This window comes from Fukomys damarensis, unplaced genomic scaffold (assembly GCF_012274545.1).
Source record: "Fukomys damarensis isolate Sample0158 unplaced genomic scaffold, DMR_v1.0_HiC HiC_scaffold_28, whole genome shotgun sequence".
Lineage (NCBI taxonomy): Eukaryota > Metazoa > Chordata > Mammalia > Rodentia > Bathyergidae > Fukomys > Fukomys damarensis.
In genome coordinates this window covers 46809961-46828530 of record NW_022900940.1, presented here as the reverse complement: position 1 = coordinate 46828530, position 18570 = coordinate 46809961, and the positions used below count along the sequence as shown (strand labels likewise).

The following is an 18570-nucleotide window of genomic DNA, read 5'->3' as shown; positions in this document are numbered from 1 at the left end:
GTGGGTGTCATTTCCTCCCAATTCCATCCTCCCCAGCCAGAGTAGCTCGTTTGGTGCTCACCTTTGTCAGGACCCCTTAAGCCTCCCGGGAACCATTTAGGGATGAGTTCCGAGGTACCGCTGTGTGCGCTGGGGATCTGCTCCAAATTGGCCTCCCTCAGGGCCCAGGTGCGGAGCAGCACCCCGGGGAAACAGGGTGGTGGCGTGGGCCCCAGTCCTTAGTGCTCCGGCCTGGAAGTGGCTCGGCTCTTCTGCTCGGATGTCACAAGCCGGGGAGTGGAGAGACATCACTTTGCCAGTGTGCGGGAAACAGGAACTGGGACAGTGCAAAGCCACCACCTTTACACGCACGCTGCACCGTAGTAACTCCCAGAGGGCAGAGACAGACTCTACTTCGCCTGTCTCGAGGCCCCGCCTGTGGCGTGGCAGATGTATGATAAGGGATAAATGGGAGGTGATGGGCTGGGCGCAGAGCACAGCATCACTGGCTGAAAGGGAGGGAAGTGAAGTGTGGCTCCTCCCCCAACTTGTTACCACCTTCCTCCTTCCCTCGAGGCCCTGGGTGCTTACTCCACTCATTACCTGGGTGACTCCAAACCACCCCTTAGACCCTCAGGACCTCTGTTCTTGCTGCAGGACACTGGGGGCTTTGAGCCCTCTGCACAACCCGTGCAGGAAGGCCACATGCAAGTGCGTGGCCAGTGGGGCTTCATGGCCCTGGTTGCTGCCTGGGGCCCTCACTGGGAGCCTTGGATGCCTCTCACCATCTGCCTCGCAGCCTCCGGAGCCTGCAGTCCCTGGCAGGGCCCAGTGTGGCGTGTGTGCATGCACATGCACGTGTGTGTTTTACCTAAAGGCAGTAACACAGGAGGTGGCCACAGAGGGACGTGAATCTTTGAGATACAACTGGCACCATGTTGGTTAAGACATGATCAGGCTGCAAGGATATTGGGGCTTATCTTTAATGTCAGCTTTACTTACATATGTTTCATAATCGACAGTCACACAAACTTGCCCTGTTTAATGTAAGTTTAAAGAGCCTGACAAATGCAGACAGTGGTGTAACTGCCACGACAGCCAAGAAAGGACGTTTCTGCCCCTGGCAAGTCCCCTGTGCCTATTTGTGGACAAGCTCATTTCCCACCCATATCCATAGCAACCACTGGTCATCTGTTGATTTTGCCATTTGCAGAATGTTGATAAAGCTTTGCTGACTTTGAACTCAAGTCAGAAGATAAACTCTTTCAGCACCCTGTAACCCTTACCATGATTGCACTGATGCTCTCTGTGCAGCTGATGAAGAGTGGTCCCGTGTCTGCCTCCTCTGCGGGAGTTCTGTAAGCACAGCCGAGGGAAGGGCTGCCGGCCCCTGTGACAGTGTCCTCAATGGTGTCACCAAGGAGCTGCTCACAAACTGTCATCCAGGGAACAAGGATTGAATGAGCGACTCTCTGTCTCTAAGAAAATTGCTCTAAGTTACTATAGATTCAGAAAAAGCAACCTAGTACTCAGTGGTGTCCAGTGTACATGTTGTAAGGTGTCAAGGCCTTGTTACCCAAACATTTCTGAGTGCCTTGCCTTTCTGAAGAGAATGTGTGACTTGTGGAGTCATGCTGTGTCTGAATCTCAGCAGTCAGAGCTATCCTTGATGTGCGATCAACAAATAGGAGGGAAAACCCTTTGTAACTTACAGTCCTACCCTTATTTTATCAAACTGCATGCAGAGAGCTGCTCAATTCATACTTTTTACGCTCCATAAATTTTGTAGTAGATCTGACATGACAGTGATGCTTAGTAGCAAGACCATAAAGTCCTCAAAATCAAGCTTATTTTCTGTGTGCTCGTCAAGTTCAGAAAGGAGCTCTTGGTAGGTTGACTTGGATTCTTGTCCCTGTGAGAACAGAGAATAAGTAAAAAACCAGACTCACTATGTAAACCTTGGATTTATAGACAATATGCAGAAACACACATTATCACCACTAACAACGTGGCAGGTTGCTTCTAGCAGTGCATTAAACCTTTCCTCGGGTGATCTTACTGAACTCTCACAGGGACTTTGCTAAGTACTGTTCACTGTTATCACTCCTGTCCCGTGCTGCAGCTACGGTGCCAGACCGTGGAGTGTGGAGGGTTAGGTGAGGCAGGTTGCAGCGCCAAGCTGAGATTGTAGCCTGGTCTCCCAGATTCCAGGGCCCATGCTTTTAATTGCTAAGCTATCCCACCTGTCATCAAGCACAGATATTTTCGCTTTCAGATTTTCAGAGTAAAATCTCTTTGTTAGGGGAGGTATCCTTTATGTACTTATATGAACCATTAAGATTATCCAGAAATATAGAATAAACAGTGCTAAAAGAAAGCATCTTCTTTGGAAGATTGTTCGGCATTTACCGTGTGATTTAAAATCAAATTCCAGTTCACAGTCCTCACATGCAGTCCCATGAAGGAAAGCAACTGCATGGTGTACACTCGCAGAGGTTTTTTGTGTCACATCACAGCTTGAAACTGTGACGTTCAAAACAGGAAGGCCATTTTACCCACTCTCACACTGCATTTAGTTCAGCTTCAAGCGCTTGCCCCTGAGCTCTGTGTACAGATCTGTCATGGAGCCACTGGAGGCCCGCTCTGCGCACGGGTTTGATCCAGGCTGGCTCTCTTGCACACCCCTCCTCATGGGCGAGGGCCAAAGAGGCTCCCATTCTCCCTTCAAGACAGCTGCTGCTATGGGGAAGGATCCAATTCCAAGAGGAGGACAGGACTTTACCAGTGCAACCGACACTCTGCCCCTCAAATGCCACATATCCAGTAGGCCCGTCTTCCTCCTCCTCCTCCTCCTCCGCTTTTCTTTCTGCAGGTTGTAAAATCACAGCTGGCAGGGGGCCAGTCCTCTTGGTGTATGACAGTCACCTTGTTTCACATCTTAGCAGGGCCTTGGGTGCTACTTTTATCATGTGGCAGGTGATAGAGGTCAGGAGCCCTGGGATTATGTTTACTCAGGAGGAGGACATTCCCTTTGGGTCTAGGTGTCAGCCGAAAGGTCAAGAGAGCTTACTGGAGGCGTCTTCAAGGGCCTTTAGGTGAAAGCCCAGGTGGGAGCAAAGTGGCCCCTGCTTTCCTTGCATCTGCCTGGCGGGCACACCCACCTGAGGGAGGCTGTGGGACGGCTGCCTGCTTGGCTGTGTCCTGCACCTCCCTGCATGCCGGGCCTCTAAATATTGCCGTGGGTCCCGCGGGTGCCCAGGACAACTGCCTCTTCCAGTTCCCTGGAACACAGCCCTGCCTCCTGCTGCTGTCCACTCCGGCAGGGCCAGGATTGCTCTTCAGGCAGCTGTGTCTACACCAGAGACTCCGCCTGCCCCGGGGGACAGCAGCCCGGAGCTCTGTCTCCTGATGACTGGTTTTAGTGTTTTCCTCTGATGTTCTCCAAGGGGCGATGCACTGCATCCAGACGACAAGTCCAGTAGGTCCTCTTTTCCATGCTTTTGAAAAGCCCTCTAAAGATTTTCTGAGCAGTAGGCAAGGGGTTCTTTTTCTCTCTGGCATATGCCATTTATTTTGGACATAGACGCAGGGAAATATTACAAGATTTGTTCACACATCTTTCTTTTTTTTTCACACATTCTTTCTTTAAAGGTCCCCTAAAACTTTTCATCTCTTGTCAAATTCTGTTTAATATTTATGGCCCAAAATAATTTTTAAAATGATGCCTGTGTAATTTAGAATGTCTAGAAAAAATGACACTTAAAAAAGAATGTAAGCATAACCCTTCACCTCACTCCCCGAAGACAACTAACCTTATTAACATTTCGTTCCAGTCATTTTAATGTGTATCACACTGGATTTGTGCATAGCTATGCACGTGAAATAATGAGTACACTAAAGCTATAAGTGTGTGTGCACAAGTACACACATATGTGAGCATAGCTATCTTCTGATGTCTCAGAACAAACCTAAAAACTCAGACATAACTTCTATGTTTTTTCTTGATCTACCTAGCAATGAATGTTGGTGGTTTAGGCTCACTGGAGCCCTTCTTTTCTTCCTGCACATTTTCTCTGGCCAATATTTTCCAAAGTATGAACAGATGCTGAAGGTCGAATGCAATTTTAGACAATGTAAGAATAAATATTGAATAAGAATTACTAGTCACCCATTTATTCTTTTACTATGATCTTCCACTTTTATCCACTGAATTAACATTTAAAAGTATCCTTATAAATAAATGTATTTAAGTACAGAGAAGATACAGAGAAAACATTCAAGGGAAATGTTGCAGGCAGATGTAGGAGAAACACTGGGGATGTATCTGAAGTCAGAGAGGGGACTGGTAGGCGATTGGGCTAGCCCTGGAGACCAGTGGCTCTTTGTGTACTCCCAGCTCTTAGTACCGTATTTCAAATGCAGATCTGTTCTAACCCTCAACTCACGCTTCCTGTTGCTGTCTTCATTTTGCCACCTGCAAGTTTCATGGCCATCTCAAAATGGACTTCTCTGTCCTTTTGGGAGTCATCACCTCCTCCCTCCCTCCCACTGCAAACCTGCTCCTTCTCCGGGTTCTCTTTTCCGGGAAAGGAGCCACCACTCACCTCTCCCCTCAGTTAGAGACTGGGGTATCACTACTGCATTTGCTTCTCCTGTATTGCAACTTTCACAGCCATTTAATTTTCATACTCTGTTCATTCTGTTTTCCAAATGTCTCTCATGTCTGCCTGTTTTCCTCTGTCTTCAGCACTCTAGCCCAGGCCCGCATCCTCTTTTGTTTGGATTGATTCTCCACAGTTACTCCTTTGCCGCCCCGTGCCTCACTTGGGCACTGGTCATATAGTTTCTTGGACTTGGACTTTGACTTAGAAAGCGCTTCTGGCCTTGCCCTGATCTCTGGCTGTAAATGTCCCTTCTCCTGACCTCTAGCCTTATCCCTCATGATGGCTTATTCCCCCACCTTTGCACCCAGAACTTACCTTTCAAGTCTTCAGCCTGCCCGTGGGCTGAGCAGACACCGTCCTCTGCTTCGGATGACTCCGTTCTCACTTTTTCCCGCCTAGTGAACTATGACTCTTCAGTTCTTAGCTATATCGCAGTTTTCCAGGAGTCCTTCTTTGACCGCTTGCCCCAATATGGCCCCTTTGTTCTGTCCTCTCATTGCTTGCCCTATTCCTTCGTGTCCTTTAAACATTTCTAATCACTTTTTCAGCCTATTTCTTTACCGGATTGTTAGCGTGTACATTGCATGAACTCTGGTGCTCAGCTCATTGCCTGGTATAGAGTAGGTGATCAATAAATATTTGTTGATCCAAGCAACGCAATGGCTCTTGGGCCAGCCCTCATGGTGTGGCCCTGTGTCTCTTACCTTGGTGAAATTCCCAAATTGGGCTTGCAACAGATTTTTTGCAGCAGCTTTTCCAAGTTTACCATCGGGATCAGAAGAGTTTTTGAAAATCAAAGCAACAGTGGCAATGGCTTTTTCCAGGTCTGAGCTCTTTTTCAAAGCTGTGGGAGAAGAAATGTGTGATGAAGGATCCTGGAATACAGTAACTTCCAAGACATGGGCTATCTCTTTCGAGGACCGATGGGGAGCAGGTTTGTCGGGTGTGTGCCATGTGACCCAGTCCTCGGCCTTTACCCTACCTGGGAGTGGGACGTGCCAAGGGTCCGATGCTGCATCTTCAAACCACAGACAGGAACAACAGTTCCTCTAGTACAATCAGAAGTCATAGACTTAGAATGAGATTTGCCCACAGCTTGCTGTGTGACCTGGGAAAGCATTCACCTCTCTAAGTATCGGTTTTCTGAGCTGTAACTTTATTCACTTACTGAACAAATATTTATAAAGTGTGTGTTAGTCATCTTTCCCTGGTTGGGGCAAAGCACCTGACACATAAAACTTCAATGAGGAGAGGTTTGTTTTGGCTTCTAGTTTCAGTCCCAGGTCATCTGGTTCCAAGGTGAGAACATCCTGACAAGGAGAACCGCTCTAATAATGGCAGTGAGGAAGCAGAGAATAGGAGAAGCACCTGAGAGGAAAAGACCGGGGAAAATACACTCTCCAAAGGGTTGTACACCGCTAGACAGGGCTTTTCCAAGTGCTGGGAACGTGGGGTGCAGGGCTGAGCCTGCTTTTGGAGGTGGGGTCTGGGCAGAAGGTGACAGTTGCTGGCAGTGTGACCTGGAAGTATTTATCTCCCTCTAGGGCTCCTTCTCTATCTGTTTCCTGCCAGCCATGACCTGGGCAGCTTTTTTTCCGCCTAGGCCCTTCCACTGTGCCTCTTTCACCTGGAGCTAGCCATCCATGCAAGGACTGAGACTTCTAAAATATAAACCAAGATAAACCTCTCCTCCTTTTAGTGTGGGTGTTGAGTATTTTGTCCTAGTGATGAGGAACACGACTGAGACACCCCACCAACACAGGGATCTTTTTTGCTTGTCTTATTTTCTGTTGAACCTGTAGCACAAATGAGTGCTTCACAAATATTTCTTGAGTAAATGGCTGTGAAAGCTGTGTCTTCATCTTATTCCTCCTGGGTTTCCTTCCTGGTCTCAGGTTCTCTACCTTACACTGGCTTTGACTAGTGCTTTCCTCTTCTGACTTTTGCGTGCTTGACCAGTGGCTGACATTGCATCTCCCCCAAACCCCAGCCTCAGAAAATCTCCTGCTTTTTTGGCCTTTACTTTTTAACTCTTTCTTTGTCCATGCTTAGCTGTTTGTTCCCTCCACCCTTGCACATCCAAACCCTGGGTGTCTTTGATCACCTATCATTGTCCTGCTCTTCAAAACACAAGGAGACAGGAATATTTCTTTCAGGTCCTGCCCTGTCTTTCTGGAGGTGTGTGTGTGAGGTGGACGGGCACACTGCCTGCATCTTCTTCATGTCCTTATGGTGATGATCTTGCATTTAAGAGGCTCGAGAATGAACTCTGTTTAATATTGTTAAGCTTAATAAAAATTTATCATCTCAAAAGGCAATCAATTAACCAAGTAATTGAGATTTTTACTTATCTCTTAAGTATTACTTTTTTTTATTGCTTTTCAAAATAATCATTTTTCCTGTGCCCAGGAGCTCCACATGGCTGGAGGCTACCATATTAGACATTGCATTTCTAGGCCATGTGCTCTGAGGGAGTCATGACACCTCAGTTAGCTTTGCATTTGTTCCCAGGCCTGGTGTACCTGGGCCTTGTGCTCATGTGCTAAACAGAGCTTTCTGAAGCCCAGAGCAATTCCGTCCCTTCTTCCTCACCACCCTGGAACACAGAGCCCTAAATATGAAATACTTCATATGAACAGCTCCTAAAGAATAGCGTCATAGAAACAGCACCACTGATACGGCAAAGTGTCAGCATCACTTCATTTTAGAACTTTTCCCAATATTAGCTACTTTCTGACAAAACTACAGAGCTACAGGAGTGCCGCCATTTACCCAAGCTTGTATGGGCAGCATATGGCACAGCCAAGAACTAGTAAGGTTTCTGCTCTCTGCTCTCTAGCCAGTAGGTGTCCCAGGACTCTGGTACTTCTCAAACTTTCACTGCAAACTGACCCTGAGTGTACCCACGTCCTTACTCCCCAGTCCCCGGAGGTCACAAGCCAAGCAGCCTGCAGAGACATTGTCAGTGTAGTTCCACGGTTTATGTTTGATTTCAGTGAGTAACACTTGAATTACCTATCACTGAATAGAAAACGAGCCCGGCCGATCCTCTGACCTCACGGGAATAACTGTGCAGCAACGGTCCAGTTTCAGGAGTTCGGTGTAAGAAATGGGGCAAGGGAGATACAGGTACAGCCAATCCCAGAGGGAGAAGTCTGGCTAAATATGTGCTGGGGTATGTCTCAAAAGCACCCAAAATTGTGTGAATTAACACAGATGAGACGCTTGAGGCCACAGGTACAGGCAAACACGTTCTTTATAGAACTTGACTACACAGGAAATATTATCAGAATCAACACGTGGGATTACATCCAATTAAAAAGCTTCTGTGCAGCCAAGGAAACAATCCACAGAGTGAAAAGACAACCTATAGAATGGAAAAAATTTGCCAGCTACTCTCTGACAGAGGACTAGCACAGAAAGGACGGGAAGAATTAATTTCCAGACAAACGACCCAATCAAAGCACAGGAAAATGAACTGAATAGAAACTTCTCCAAAGAAGAAGTGCAAATGGGCCCGTACCTACATGAGAAAGTAGTTGCCATCTGTAGCCATTAGGGAAAAGCAAATCCAAACAACAGTTGAGTTTCTTTCTCACCCCAGTCAGCTATGATAAGAAAAAGCAAGGAATGCTGGTGAGGATATAGGAAGAAGGGGACCTTTCCCCACTGTTGGTGGGAATAAAAGCAGACACAAGCACTACGGAGATCAGCGTGGTGATACCTCAGGAAGCTAAAACTAGAAATTCCATTTGACCCAGCCACATCTCTCCTGGGTATGTTACTGCAGGGATTAAAGACATCATACTACAGTAATACATACAGACCATTCACAGCAGCACAGTTCACAACACCTAAGCTCTGGAAACAGCTTCTATGCCCATCAACAGATGATGGGTAAATAAAGTGTGATATCTATATAGATATCTCCTATATACATACATATATATATACACACACACACACACACACACAAATGAATATTGCTTAGAAGCATGGATTCATATTATTTGCAGGGAAATGAATGGAACTTGAGACCATAATGCTAAGTGAAATAAGTCAGACACGGAATGTTAGATATTGCATGGTTACTCTTGTATGAGAAACAAAATATAAATAAAGAAATGAGTAAAATAAAAGAGAGATGGCAGGAAACAAAAAAAGCAGACTTTTTGGAGATAGAGAAGAGGATTTGGGGAGGGGGAGGTAAAGAGATCAGAATAAGCAAGATATATTATATACATGTACAGTTTCCCCAAATAAACAGACCTTAATAAAAAGAAAGAAAATTGTGGTCTCGTATAATAATGAAGTAAAGCACAGCATGTTACTTTAATAATAAATAATTTTGAAACAAATCAGAGATTCATTGTGTTGTCACGGTATAAAAGTAATATTTTCACCAAGATGGAGACTTATTTAAGTAAGCCTTGAAGAACCTGCTCTGGAGATGGCGGCCAGCTGTGTGGGAGGAGAGCACCTTCCCTGTGACAGTCTGCTTGAGCCTGTGACCATAAACACTCTCAGCCTTGCGTTTTTGGTGAGGTGACCCAGCTGTGTGAGCGTTTTTCTTGCATTGTTATTGCCATGGCAGTGTTGCTAGTTCTAGGGAGATTTTGCTCCTATAATGAACTCCCAGGGTAAATAGAGGCAGTCAGAAGCCCACGACCCTGAGTTCCGCTGAGCGTTTGTGAGCTGGATGACAATTATGGTCCTGCTCTGGGTACCCCGAGGATTCCAGGCAGAAACAACGGGGTGGCGGGGACGCCGCGTCAGGAGTGAGGCAATCTGCGGCACCATCCCAGCTCTGCCTTTGATGGGCGTCCGCGCGTGGCACACCCACCCTACGCTGGATCTCAGCTCCCAGGTCCACATGAACGGCTCCCTGGGCTGTACGCAGGTCCCTCCCAGCCCCACCCCGCACGTTTTGCTGTCCTACTGCCTTTGACTCTGGCATGCGGTCATGGTGGGGCACAGACACGTCCCAGTCATCCCCTGCCTTACCTTTTACTGAAGCCAGTTGCTTGGATATTGAAATGCTGCCAACAGAATAAAAGAGACATAATGATTCCGGGAGTTTGGGTATTGATTTAACATCCAAAGCAAAGCAATGCAATGATTTCAAAAGCATCTTTTTTTCTGTAGCTATTCACTGAGTGTTCTGGGGGAGCAGCCATCTGCCTGCCCAGGTCCTTTGCTAGGACAGAGTGAGGAAGGGGCTCAGCATGGCTGGCCTGGCCCACATATCTCTGCCTTCCCTGCGGTTGTGTTGCCAGGTGATTAAGAGCTTGGAAGAGCACAAAGCCACAGAGGAAGACTCCCCTCATACAGTCGGGGGACTGTGAATCAATAGGTCTAGAGCGAAGGAAGGGTGCATGCAGCGGAGAATGGTGTATGTTGAGGCCTAAAGTGGGAGAAAGTGTGGCCTGAGTGAAGAATCAGAAAGAACAGTGGGGCTGGAGCCCGGAGAGGGAAGGGCGTGGTGAGGGCAGATAAGGCTGACGCCAAGGGCCAGGGCCCAGCGCGGAGGCTTGGGGTCCTTCTGGAGGGTGACACCTGATACACCAGGGCAATGGGCATCATGTTTGCATTTGGGAAATGATTTCACCTGCGAGTCCGAAAGAGACAGGAAAGGCGTCAGACGAGAGGCAGAGTAGTGGCTCTCGGTCCTTTAGAAACAGCAAATCAAAGTGTGCTTGATTTTTTAACCCCTAAAGTCTGGAATAATTGTGAAGAAAGCCAGTGAGAGCCAGACAGCTCAATTACGCCCGTGCCAACTCCTTAAAGGGCCGTTGGTTCACGACCTGGTCAGCATCAGCCAGCGCGGGCACGGCCTCCTTGAGGGCCATTTCTCTCACTTGTAGAATCAGAAAGCTGGACTCTGTGACGTCTTGGCCTGTCTGATTTTCTAAAGCCTCTGCGTTGTCATCATCTCTTTCCTAGGTACAAGGTGTGCTGTGTTTTTACTGTTAGCAGTGTGCGCTGCAGTGTCATTCAGTGTTTTCTGCCCCGTGATTGTTCCTCTGTCCCGTCCGTTAGTGTGTGAGGCCCCGAAGAGGCCAGGGCAAGGCAGTTCATCTCCACACTCCCCGCTTGCCTACCAGAGTACTTGTTAGTCACCAAACATGTTTTGGGAACTAAAATCATTCTCCTCAATGGAACTACATGATGAAGCAAGTTTTTCATGTATTAGACCTAATTTTATACACTTGAATAATGTGAAACAATTTCCCTCCATCATGAATAATTTGGAAAGCTCTACAGTTAAAACCATTGCCAAGCATGATTTGCAAATGTTTCTCAAAAGGTAGTGAAACATATTTGTCTTGGTTGTGTCATCTTTTCTGTTTGTAGTCAAAGCAGTACACTTGTTCTGTTTTTACTATTCAATTTAGACATGGATTCAGGTGCGAAACAGGTGCCAGACCCAATACCGTAACTACTCAGCTGCTTACACAAACTCTGACTATGCACTCACAAGTGTAAATAAAATGCAATAGAAAGGAAAGCAAGGCACTACTGACCTTTTGGGCATTTTCCTAGGTGCTAAGGCAGATGTGGGGGCCACAGAAGAACCAGGCCACCCTTCTGAGTGGACTGCGTGGTCCCGGGTGCTGTGCATGCAGCCTCCCATGTGTTGCTGCCCTGTCATATGTTGGCTTTTCCTAAGCAACAGTCACTCGCCAACTGTTGCTGTTGACATTCACTCCAGGACAACCACACAGCGGCACTTGTAGAACTTCTGCCCACTGCTAGCATGGATAGCGTGAAATCATCCGTACGTCTAACAAATGTGTGAATGCCTCCTGCGGCCCGCCACTGCTCAAGGTGCCCGGGAAGCACAGGGAGCAAGATCAGACCCAGGCCGAGAAATTACACAAGTGTCCCTGCGAACAGGTCTGTGTGAGACAGACACTGTGAGATCCGCATCAGTGGGGAGGCCAGGGAGCACCTGGGAAGGGACACTTGACCGTGAGAAGGGGTGGACCAGTGAGGGCTGGGGGCCCACGCTGCAGGAGAAGGGCAGCTGTGCCAAGCCCCAGGGCAAGAGCAAGCCAAGATACATCAGAGAGACCGGGAGGCCAGCGTGATGGAGGGGCCGGGCCTACTGGCAGCGGAAGATGCCACACAGGCACTTGTAGGCCTCAACAGGGGAGTCTTAGTCTGTGTCAGAATAAGAGGAAGTTATTTGTGGGCCTCAATCAAGGGTTGATGAAGTTACGTTTACAATTTGGAACGATCGCCCCGGCTGTAGTGGGAGCTGGCTCAGCACGCAAGAGGGAACAGTGTAAGACCAAGAGCCTTACCAACTGCTCTGAGGAGCTCAACAGCCGTGAGAATCCCTGGGAAGGAGCACAGCAGACAAGTTGGAAATGAAACAAACCTTTATTAGTCTGGCCAGACGGCACTCCGGGAGCCGGGTAGCTCAGAGAGGCGCTAGCTCAGGGCCTGAGGTCTTATAAGAGGATACAGGGGTAGTTAACATTCAGAGCTTGCAGTCAGGTGGCAAAGGCCCATGGTCTGCTAATTCGCACTGGTGGCAGCTGTCACGTATTCAGCAGCCACACGTTGATGGTTAACAGATGCCTGCAAGATATTCTAAGATCTTAAAAGCATTTCAGGTTTAAGCAGTTTTCCCTGTTGAAGATAAGGGGAGGGCGAAACAACAGTCTCTGGGCCATTATCCGGCCAGCATGGAGACTCTTTAGCTCAGTCAGGTCTCGGAACTGGGAGAGTGGGGTGGAGGCTGCTTCCTCCCGGAGCCGGGCGTGCCTCGGTGTAGACTGCGCTGTCTGATTCACAGAAGACATGGCCCACACTGCTTCCGTCACGTCAGCTGCCGAGTGAGAGGGACGGAGATCCAGAGAAGCTGGTCGCAGCCATCACACAGCACACGGAGGTCGCAGTCTTGCCACTGCTGCAGGTCAAAGCCGCCGTGTCGCGCTCTCTCGGTCTGCTTCTCCTTATGGGTTGTCTCTTCTCCTTCCTCTCTTCACTCATTTCCTCAGCACCTTTGCTCAGATTGGGGAGGGAGAGAGTCCCACTGGCACTGCTAATTCCTGCGGTGCAGCGTGGCCAGGGGCTAGGGCTGGCGGCCGTGGTTGTTAGTCGCTCCAGGAAGTTGACTCCTGGGCTGGAGATCAACGTGGAACGGATGTCACTGCTCAAGTTGAGATCGTGAGTTGATTTTCTCAGAAAAGCTCTTTGTGTGGGATTCCCAGGATCTGGATATTTATTTATTTATTGGTACCGGGGATTGAACTTGGGACCTTGGGCTTACAAGGCAGGCAGTGCAACCACTGAACTAAATCTCCGGCCCCAGAGTCTGAATTTTTAATAAGCACTTCAGTGACTCCAGTGTGGACTGTATCTGAGAGCTATTGGTAATGGTTACACATAGGCTTTGGAGAATAGAGACCTGGGCCTGCATTCTGACTCTGCCCTTAGTGGTTGGGTTCCTAGGATGAGACTTTAAAAACTGCTAAATCTGCTATCTCATCTGGGAAACAGTACTCCCCTGGACATACTGTCAGTGCCAGGTGTGTGCATGTTGGTGGAGCACTTAGTTTCTGACGCGGGGAATCAGCACACAATCACCCTGGGCTGGGTGATCTGGCAGTGATGGTATCAGAGATGTTTGTGTCCGGGGCTCAGTAGGCAGCGTGAGGAGGAAGCTAACACAGACTTTGAGGCACCTGGAAAGGAGCAGCAGTAAGAAGCTACTATCCAGTGAATGTGCAGGGAGAGGAAATAGTACTGTGGAGTCCAGAGAAGCTGGACTTGCGGATCAGGGGTCACCTGACAGAATTTGTGGTTAGAGGGAGGCAATCACTGCTAATAAGAAAGCAGGGAGGGAGTTGGGGAGAAAGATCCCATTATCTAGTTAGTGAGAAAGGCAGCAGCAAGGAAGCCTAGGAGCTGATTCTGCAAGATCTGGAGTCCCGGGGCTCATAGGAGGCAAGAGAACTGGATGGGTGGGGGAGATGAACAGGTGAGGGAGATGGAACAAAGGCAAAGAAGAGGACGATGGAAGCGAATCCCAGGCAGCTGAGGTTCATCCAACATCGCCTCCTGATGAAGTAAGGCTGACGTTCTCCTGTGGTTTCCACAGACAATTCTGTTGTTAGCCGACCACTACTTCCCACCCAGAGTCTCATAATAGCATGGGACATTTAGGTCATTTGCCCAAAGTATCAAGCCATCCGGGTAAACATGAAATCAACACTTGGCCTGGTCCCTGCACAAGGTGAGGGCAGTGCCTAGTGTGCTGAGTAGAGGTCAGGCTGGGCAAGGGAAACGAGTTTTTGGCAGGTGGGGGGTCTGACAGATGCTCTCAGGTGGCTCACTGACAAGCACACAAGGCATCTCTTCAGGGTCACAGGTCGGCGTCTCCTGTGCTGGCTGCAGGTCGTGCAAAAGCAGCCCAGCACTGGTTGTGTTTGAGGTCGGGAGCCTTAGACACCTGCTAGGGTAAAGTGCAAACCCCACACAGAGCACAGTGTTTTCATGGGGTTTGCTCTCACTGTGGGCTCCTCATTCTGCTTTCTCTTCAGCAAAAACTAAAAAGTCAAAAATGGGAATGAGAAGCTCAGATTCGCAACTGTTGTGGTTTGACGTCCCACATTTTTGGCTGATGTTAAGTTCTTTACTGGGGGGTTTGGAAAGAGTAACTTCACAAACTGGATTCTTAGCCCTGAAACACTAGAATTATTCAATTATTTTTACATGTGTCTTCCTTTTCCTGGTTGAAAGGACACCTAAATTCTTGAAGTGACCTGTAACCAGTTTAGAGTCAGAAATGCAAGTGTCATCTGGCTGTGATGTCTGTTTGAAGAGACAGTCCCTACAGTGTCACCCCAAAAGACAGATATGCACCCTTGAGGCTGTCTGCTCTTGTTCAGTTAGTAAGATTCAGGCATTGGAGTAACTGGCCTTGTCCTAGGTGTTAGACATTCCTTATGATTCTCCACATGCATTTGAAATAAGAATTGTAATCCTTTAAAAATGATGAAATTCAAGCTCAGAGGGGTTAAAGTTCATGTCCAAAATTGTATGGCTAAGTAAAGGGATGAGCCTAGATTGAAGCCTAAGATTGTGAGGTTTCAAATATGCTGTTCTTCTATTCATTATGGGTCCTCTTATTGTACTGTTTGATCGTCTTTCCTAAACTGACAACTCATAGCTCTGTAAATCTTGTAAGAAATTTATCAGAATTTTCTAGTGTAAATTAATCTTTTATCTCTTTTAATATTTCCAAAGCACATTTTACTTCCAGTACCTCTCTGCCTTGCATTTGTATTAGTTGTGACTTGCTCTCTCTTCTTACTAGACTGAGAACATCAATAATACTAATAATGATGATAATAATAATAGCAAATAACATTGATTAAAAATCTCCTAAATGCCAGACGTTGCCCCGCACATTTCATATGCATCCTATCATTCAGTTGCTAGAGCGCATTTGGGGGCACTGTGATTCTTGCTTGCATTCTGTAAGTGGATTTACACAGATTAGAAGACCCAAGTTTGCTCAAAAGCACACAGCTGGTAAGACTTGGGACTCAAGTACAAGTCTTTCTGACTGTAAGAATCCAGCCCTGAGCCACAGTCTCCTCCTCAGAGACCACTGAGTTGTCTGCTCAAGGCGTAGCACCCTACTCAGGAAGTGGTTATAAAATCAGACGTTTGTTGAATGCAGTGTGGCCCAGCATCTAGTGTGACAGCCTCGGAGGAGGTAGGGCTCATGCCTGGTACTGGACAAGCATAGTGTCCAGGGCTTCCTCCCTGTGTCCAGAGGAAGCCAGGACGGAAATGGGGTCCTGCAGAAAAGTGAGTCACACCCACTCAGGGAAGAGATGACAAGAGCGAAGGGCGTGCTTTGCACCCCACACACCCTCAGGAAATGGGCCCGTGAACATCCCATGCTGCAGGTACCCATTCTCCTGTGGGTGGGCGTTTGATTGCTTCTGATTTGGGGCCAATATGAGTAAAGTTGCTATGAACATTTAATATATTGTGTGACTATGCACTCATTTCTCTTGGGTCTAGATCTGGGAATGAAAGCACAGGGTCATGGGGCAGACTGTTTAATTTTCCAAGAAACTGCCAAATAGTTTTTCAGAGGGGCTTGGAGTTTTACACTTCTTGTAATGTAGGAGAGTGTCACTTCTCGTTATCACCATAGATATATATTTGTATATTCTGTCATCTCAGTGTGGTTTTAAATGCAATTTCCTTGATGACTAACATAATGAGTAACTTTTCAAATGCTTACTAGCTGCTTGGTTATCTTTGGAGCATTACTCGGCAATAAAAAGGACCAAACTACAAATAAACACAACGTGAGTCAAGTACGAAGCTATTGAGCTGCATAAATAACTTACACCCAAGTAAAAGAGTATTTATGCTGTACTATTCCATTTCTATGACGTTCAAAAAATAGGCAAAACTAATCTGTAATGAAAGAAGTTAAGGTAATGGTTATCTCTGGAATCAATATTGGTTTAAAATAGTATAAGGGGATTTGGGGGATAATGAACATGTTTTATGTCTTAATCTGGGAGACGTTCACATCGGTATAGTCATACATGAACAAATATACTTTAATAAAGTATGTTAAAATGATTTCCAAGGGAATTCTTTGAAAGTTTGGAGCACCCACTCTGAGGCCACCCACCAGGGAGGTCTTGATCATACTCTCCCAGAAAACACCACTGTGGTCCTACAGCTCAGGGAGAGCCCTGCTCCTTGGTCTGCCATGATTGCTGTAGGCTTGCCTGGGACATTACGGTTTCTTCCACACAGCCGGAACACCTCTCATTCCCAGTGTTACAAATGGTGCATGCGTGGTCACGTGGACACAGGCTTTCTGAGAGGAAAAGGCTGAATTTATTCTAGATGCAGACTGAAATCATGAATGATATCAGTAGCTAGCTGGGAAAGAAACTAAGTTTTTATGTGTTTTGAAAAGGGGACTGTAATATGGAGTGAAGTGTTTGTGACTGAGGGTCCAAGGATGGTCAGCACAGCAGTGCACATAATACTGAACTCTGGGAGACTGCATATCTTGTCCCAGATTTTCCTTATGGCCATCTATCTGTCAAGGGCAGCCTGTTGTTTGCTGAGAATGGCATGTTTGCTGTGAAGGTTTTACTCAGGCCAGGCATGACCCCCAGAAATTTACTTCTCCATACAAATGGTCAATAAATACATGGAGAAATGTTCAAAATGTCTGGCCATTAGAGAAGTCCAAATTAAAACAGCACTGAGATTCCATCTCACTCTAGAAAGAATGACCAACATCAAGAAATCAAAAAAATAACAAATGCTGGTAAGAGGAAAAAGGATCCCTTTTATGTTGTTGGTGGGAATATAAACTAATGCAACCATAGTGGAAATCAGTATGGAGATTTCTCAGAAAACTAAAACTAGAAATTCTACTTGACCCAGTTACCCACCTTCTAGGTATCTTCCTGAAAGAGTTAAAGGCAGCATATTACAGTGACCCATGCACACCTATGCGTATGGCGGCACAAACCATAGAGGTTAAATCTTGGAAGCAGCCTGTATGTCTACCAACAGATGAGTGGATAAAGAAAATGTGTTTACACACAGCAGAGCACTAACCAGCTATAATGAAGGGCAAATTTGAGTCATTTCTGGGAAAGTGAATATACCTTTGTCCTATAATATTAAATGAAACATATCAGACACAAACTTAAATATCACATATGTTCTTTTATTTAAGAAGCCCTAAGTCTAAATAAATAGCAAAATAAAAGATGGATAATAGGAAGTAGGGAGATGGTTCTTTCTTGAATGGGAAAGGGATTAAAAGATGGGAGAATGGGGAGGGAGAGGAAGGGAAAGGGAAATAAAAGAATTAAGATGTGTTTTGTACATGAGCTAACTCCCAATAATGCAAACACTCACTAATAAAAATTAAAACTATGATGAATGGTGTCACATGTATATCGAAAATGCACCAATAAATGTATTGCTTAAAAAATTAAAACTAATAGATAATTTTTTAAAAAAGAATTTCTCCAAATAAGTATGTTGTCAACTCTATCAGTAAAGATTCCCCTTTCCCTTCCAATGGGAAACTGACCACAGTAGTTCAATTTGTGGCGCTTTTCAATCATTTTTCCCATTAACTTCATTAAAGGAACTCAGAGTTGGGCTCAGGGCACTGGGATATTTGTATGGACTCTTTTCCAAGGCCTACTCAGACTCTGCTGGTTTACAGCCATCTCCTTTCTTTTTCTGCAGTGAATGGAGATCAGGAACTCTCTTTCCAGCACAGACAGCACCCTTCGGGCCAGGCAGTCGCAGGCCAGCTTCTAGATGGTGCTGTTATTGCAGGCTGACCCCTGCACCCCTGCTTCTCCCCTTTGGCTCCATGGATCCTGCCTGGGGCGAAGCTGGTTTAAAGTGCAGTGAGCTGGCCTGATATAATGAGCTGAGCCGGAACTGTGCTCAAGAAACACAAGGTTGTTCTGAAGTGAATTTTGTTGTCTAGATGTAACCCACAGTCTATCATTGCTTGAGCATTTAGGATGTTGTTGATACAGCCTAAGTTGTGAGGTGAAAAAAAATTTTTAAATGATGTTAAAGTACTATGTGTAAGTATATAAACTTCATCGATGTGGTCATTTTGTCATTTTTTATGTGTAGTATGTGTTTGCAGTTCGATACGATCACAGATCATTCTTCGTGCGGAGTTGGTACCTGCAACTGAACTCTTTCATCTTTGATCCCTACCTCCATCCCTGGATCCCCTTTCCCTTTGGACAAAATCTGTCTCCCTATTTCCTATTATCTGTCTTTTATTTTGCTCTCATTTATATTTTGGGCTTCCCATATAAGAGAAAGCATGTGGTATTTAGGCTTGTGTGTCTGATTTATTTCACTTAACGTTATGGTC

At 46.5% G+C, this 18570-nt stretch overlaps 1 protein-coding gene across 1 annotated transcript; it reads right to left on the bottom strand.

The window, feature by feature from the left end:
• Positions 1-946: 946 nt before the first annotated feature.
• Positions 947-11277, bottom strand: Sntn (sentan, cilia apical structure protein). The gene is made up of 4 exons (XM_010606576.2): positions 11168-11277; positions 9648-9682; positions 5348-5487; positions 947-1891 (listed from the first exon to the last, which is right to left on the bottom strand). Exons 1-4 carry the CDS (start codon positions 11275-11277, stop codon positions 1733-1735), a joined length of 444 nt encoding a protein of 147 aa, XP_010604878.1. The 3' UTR covers positions 947-1732.
• Positions 11278-18570: the final 7293 nt, after the last annotated feature.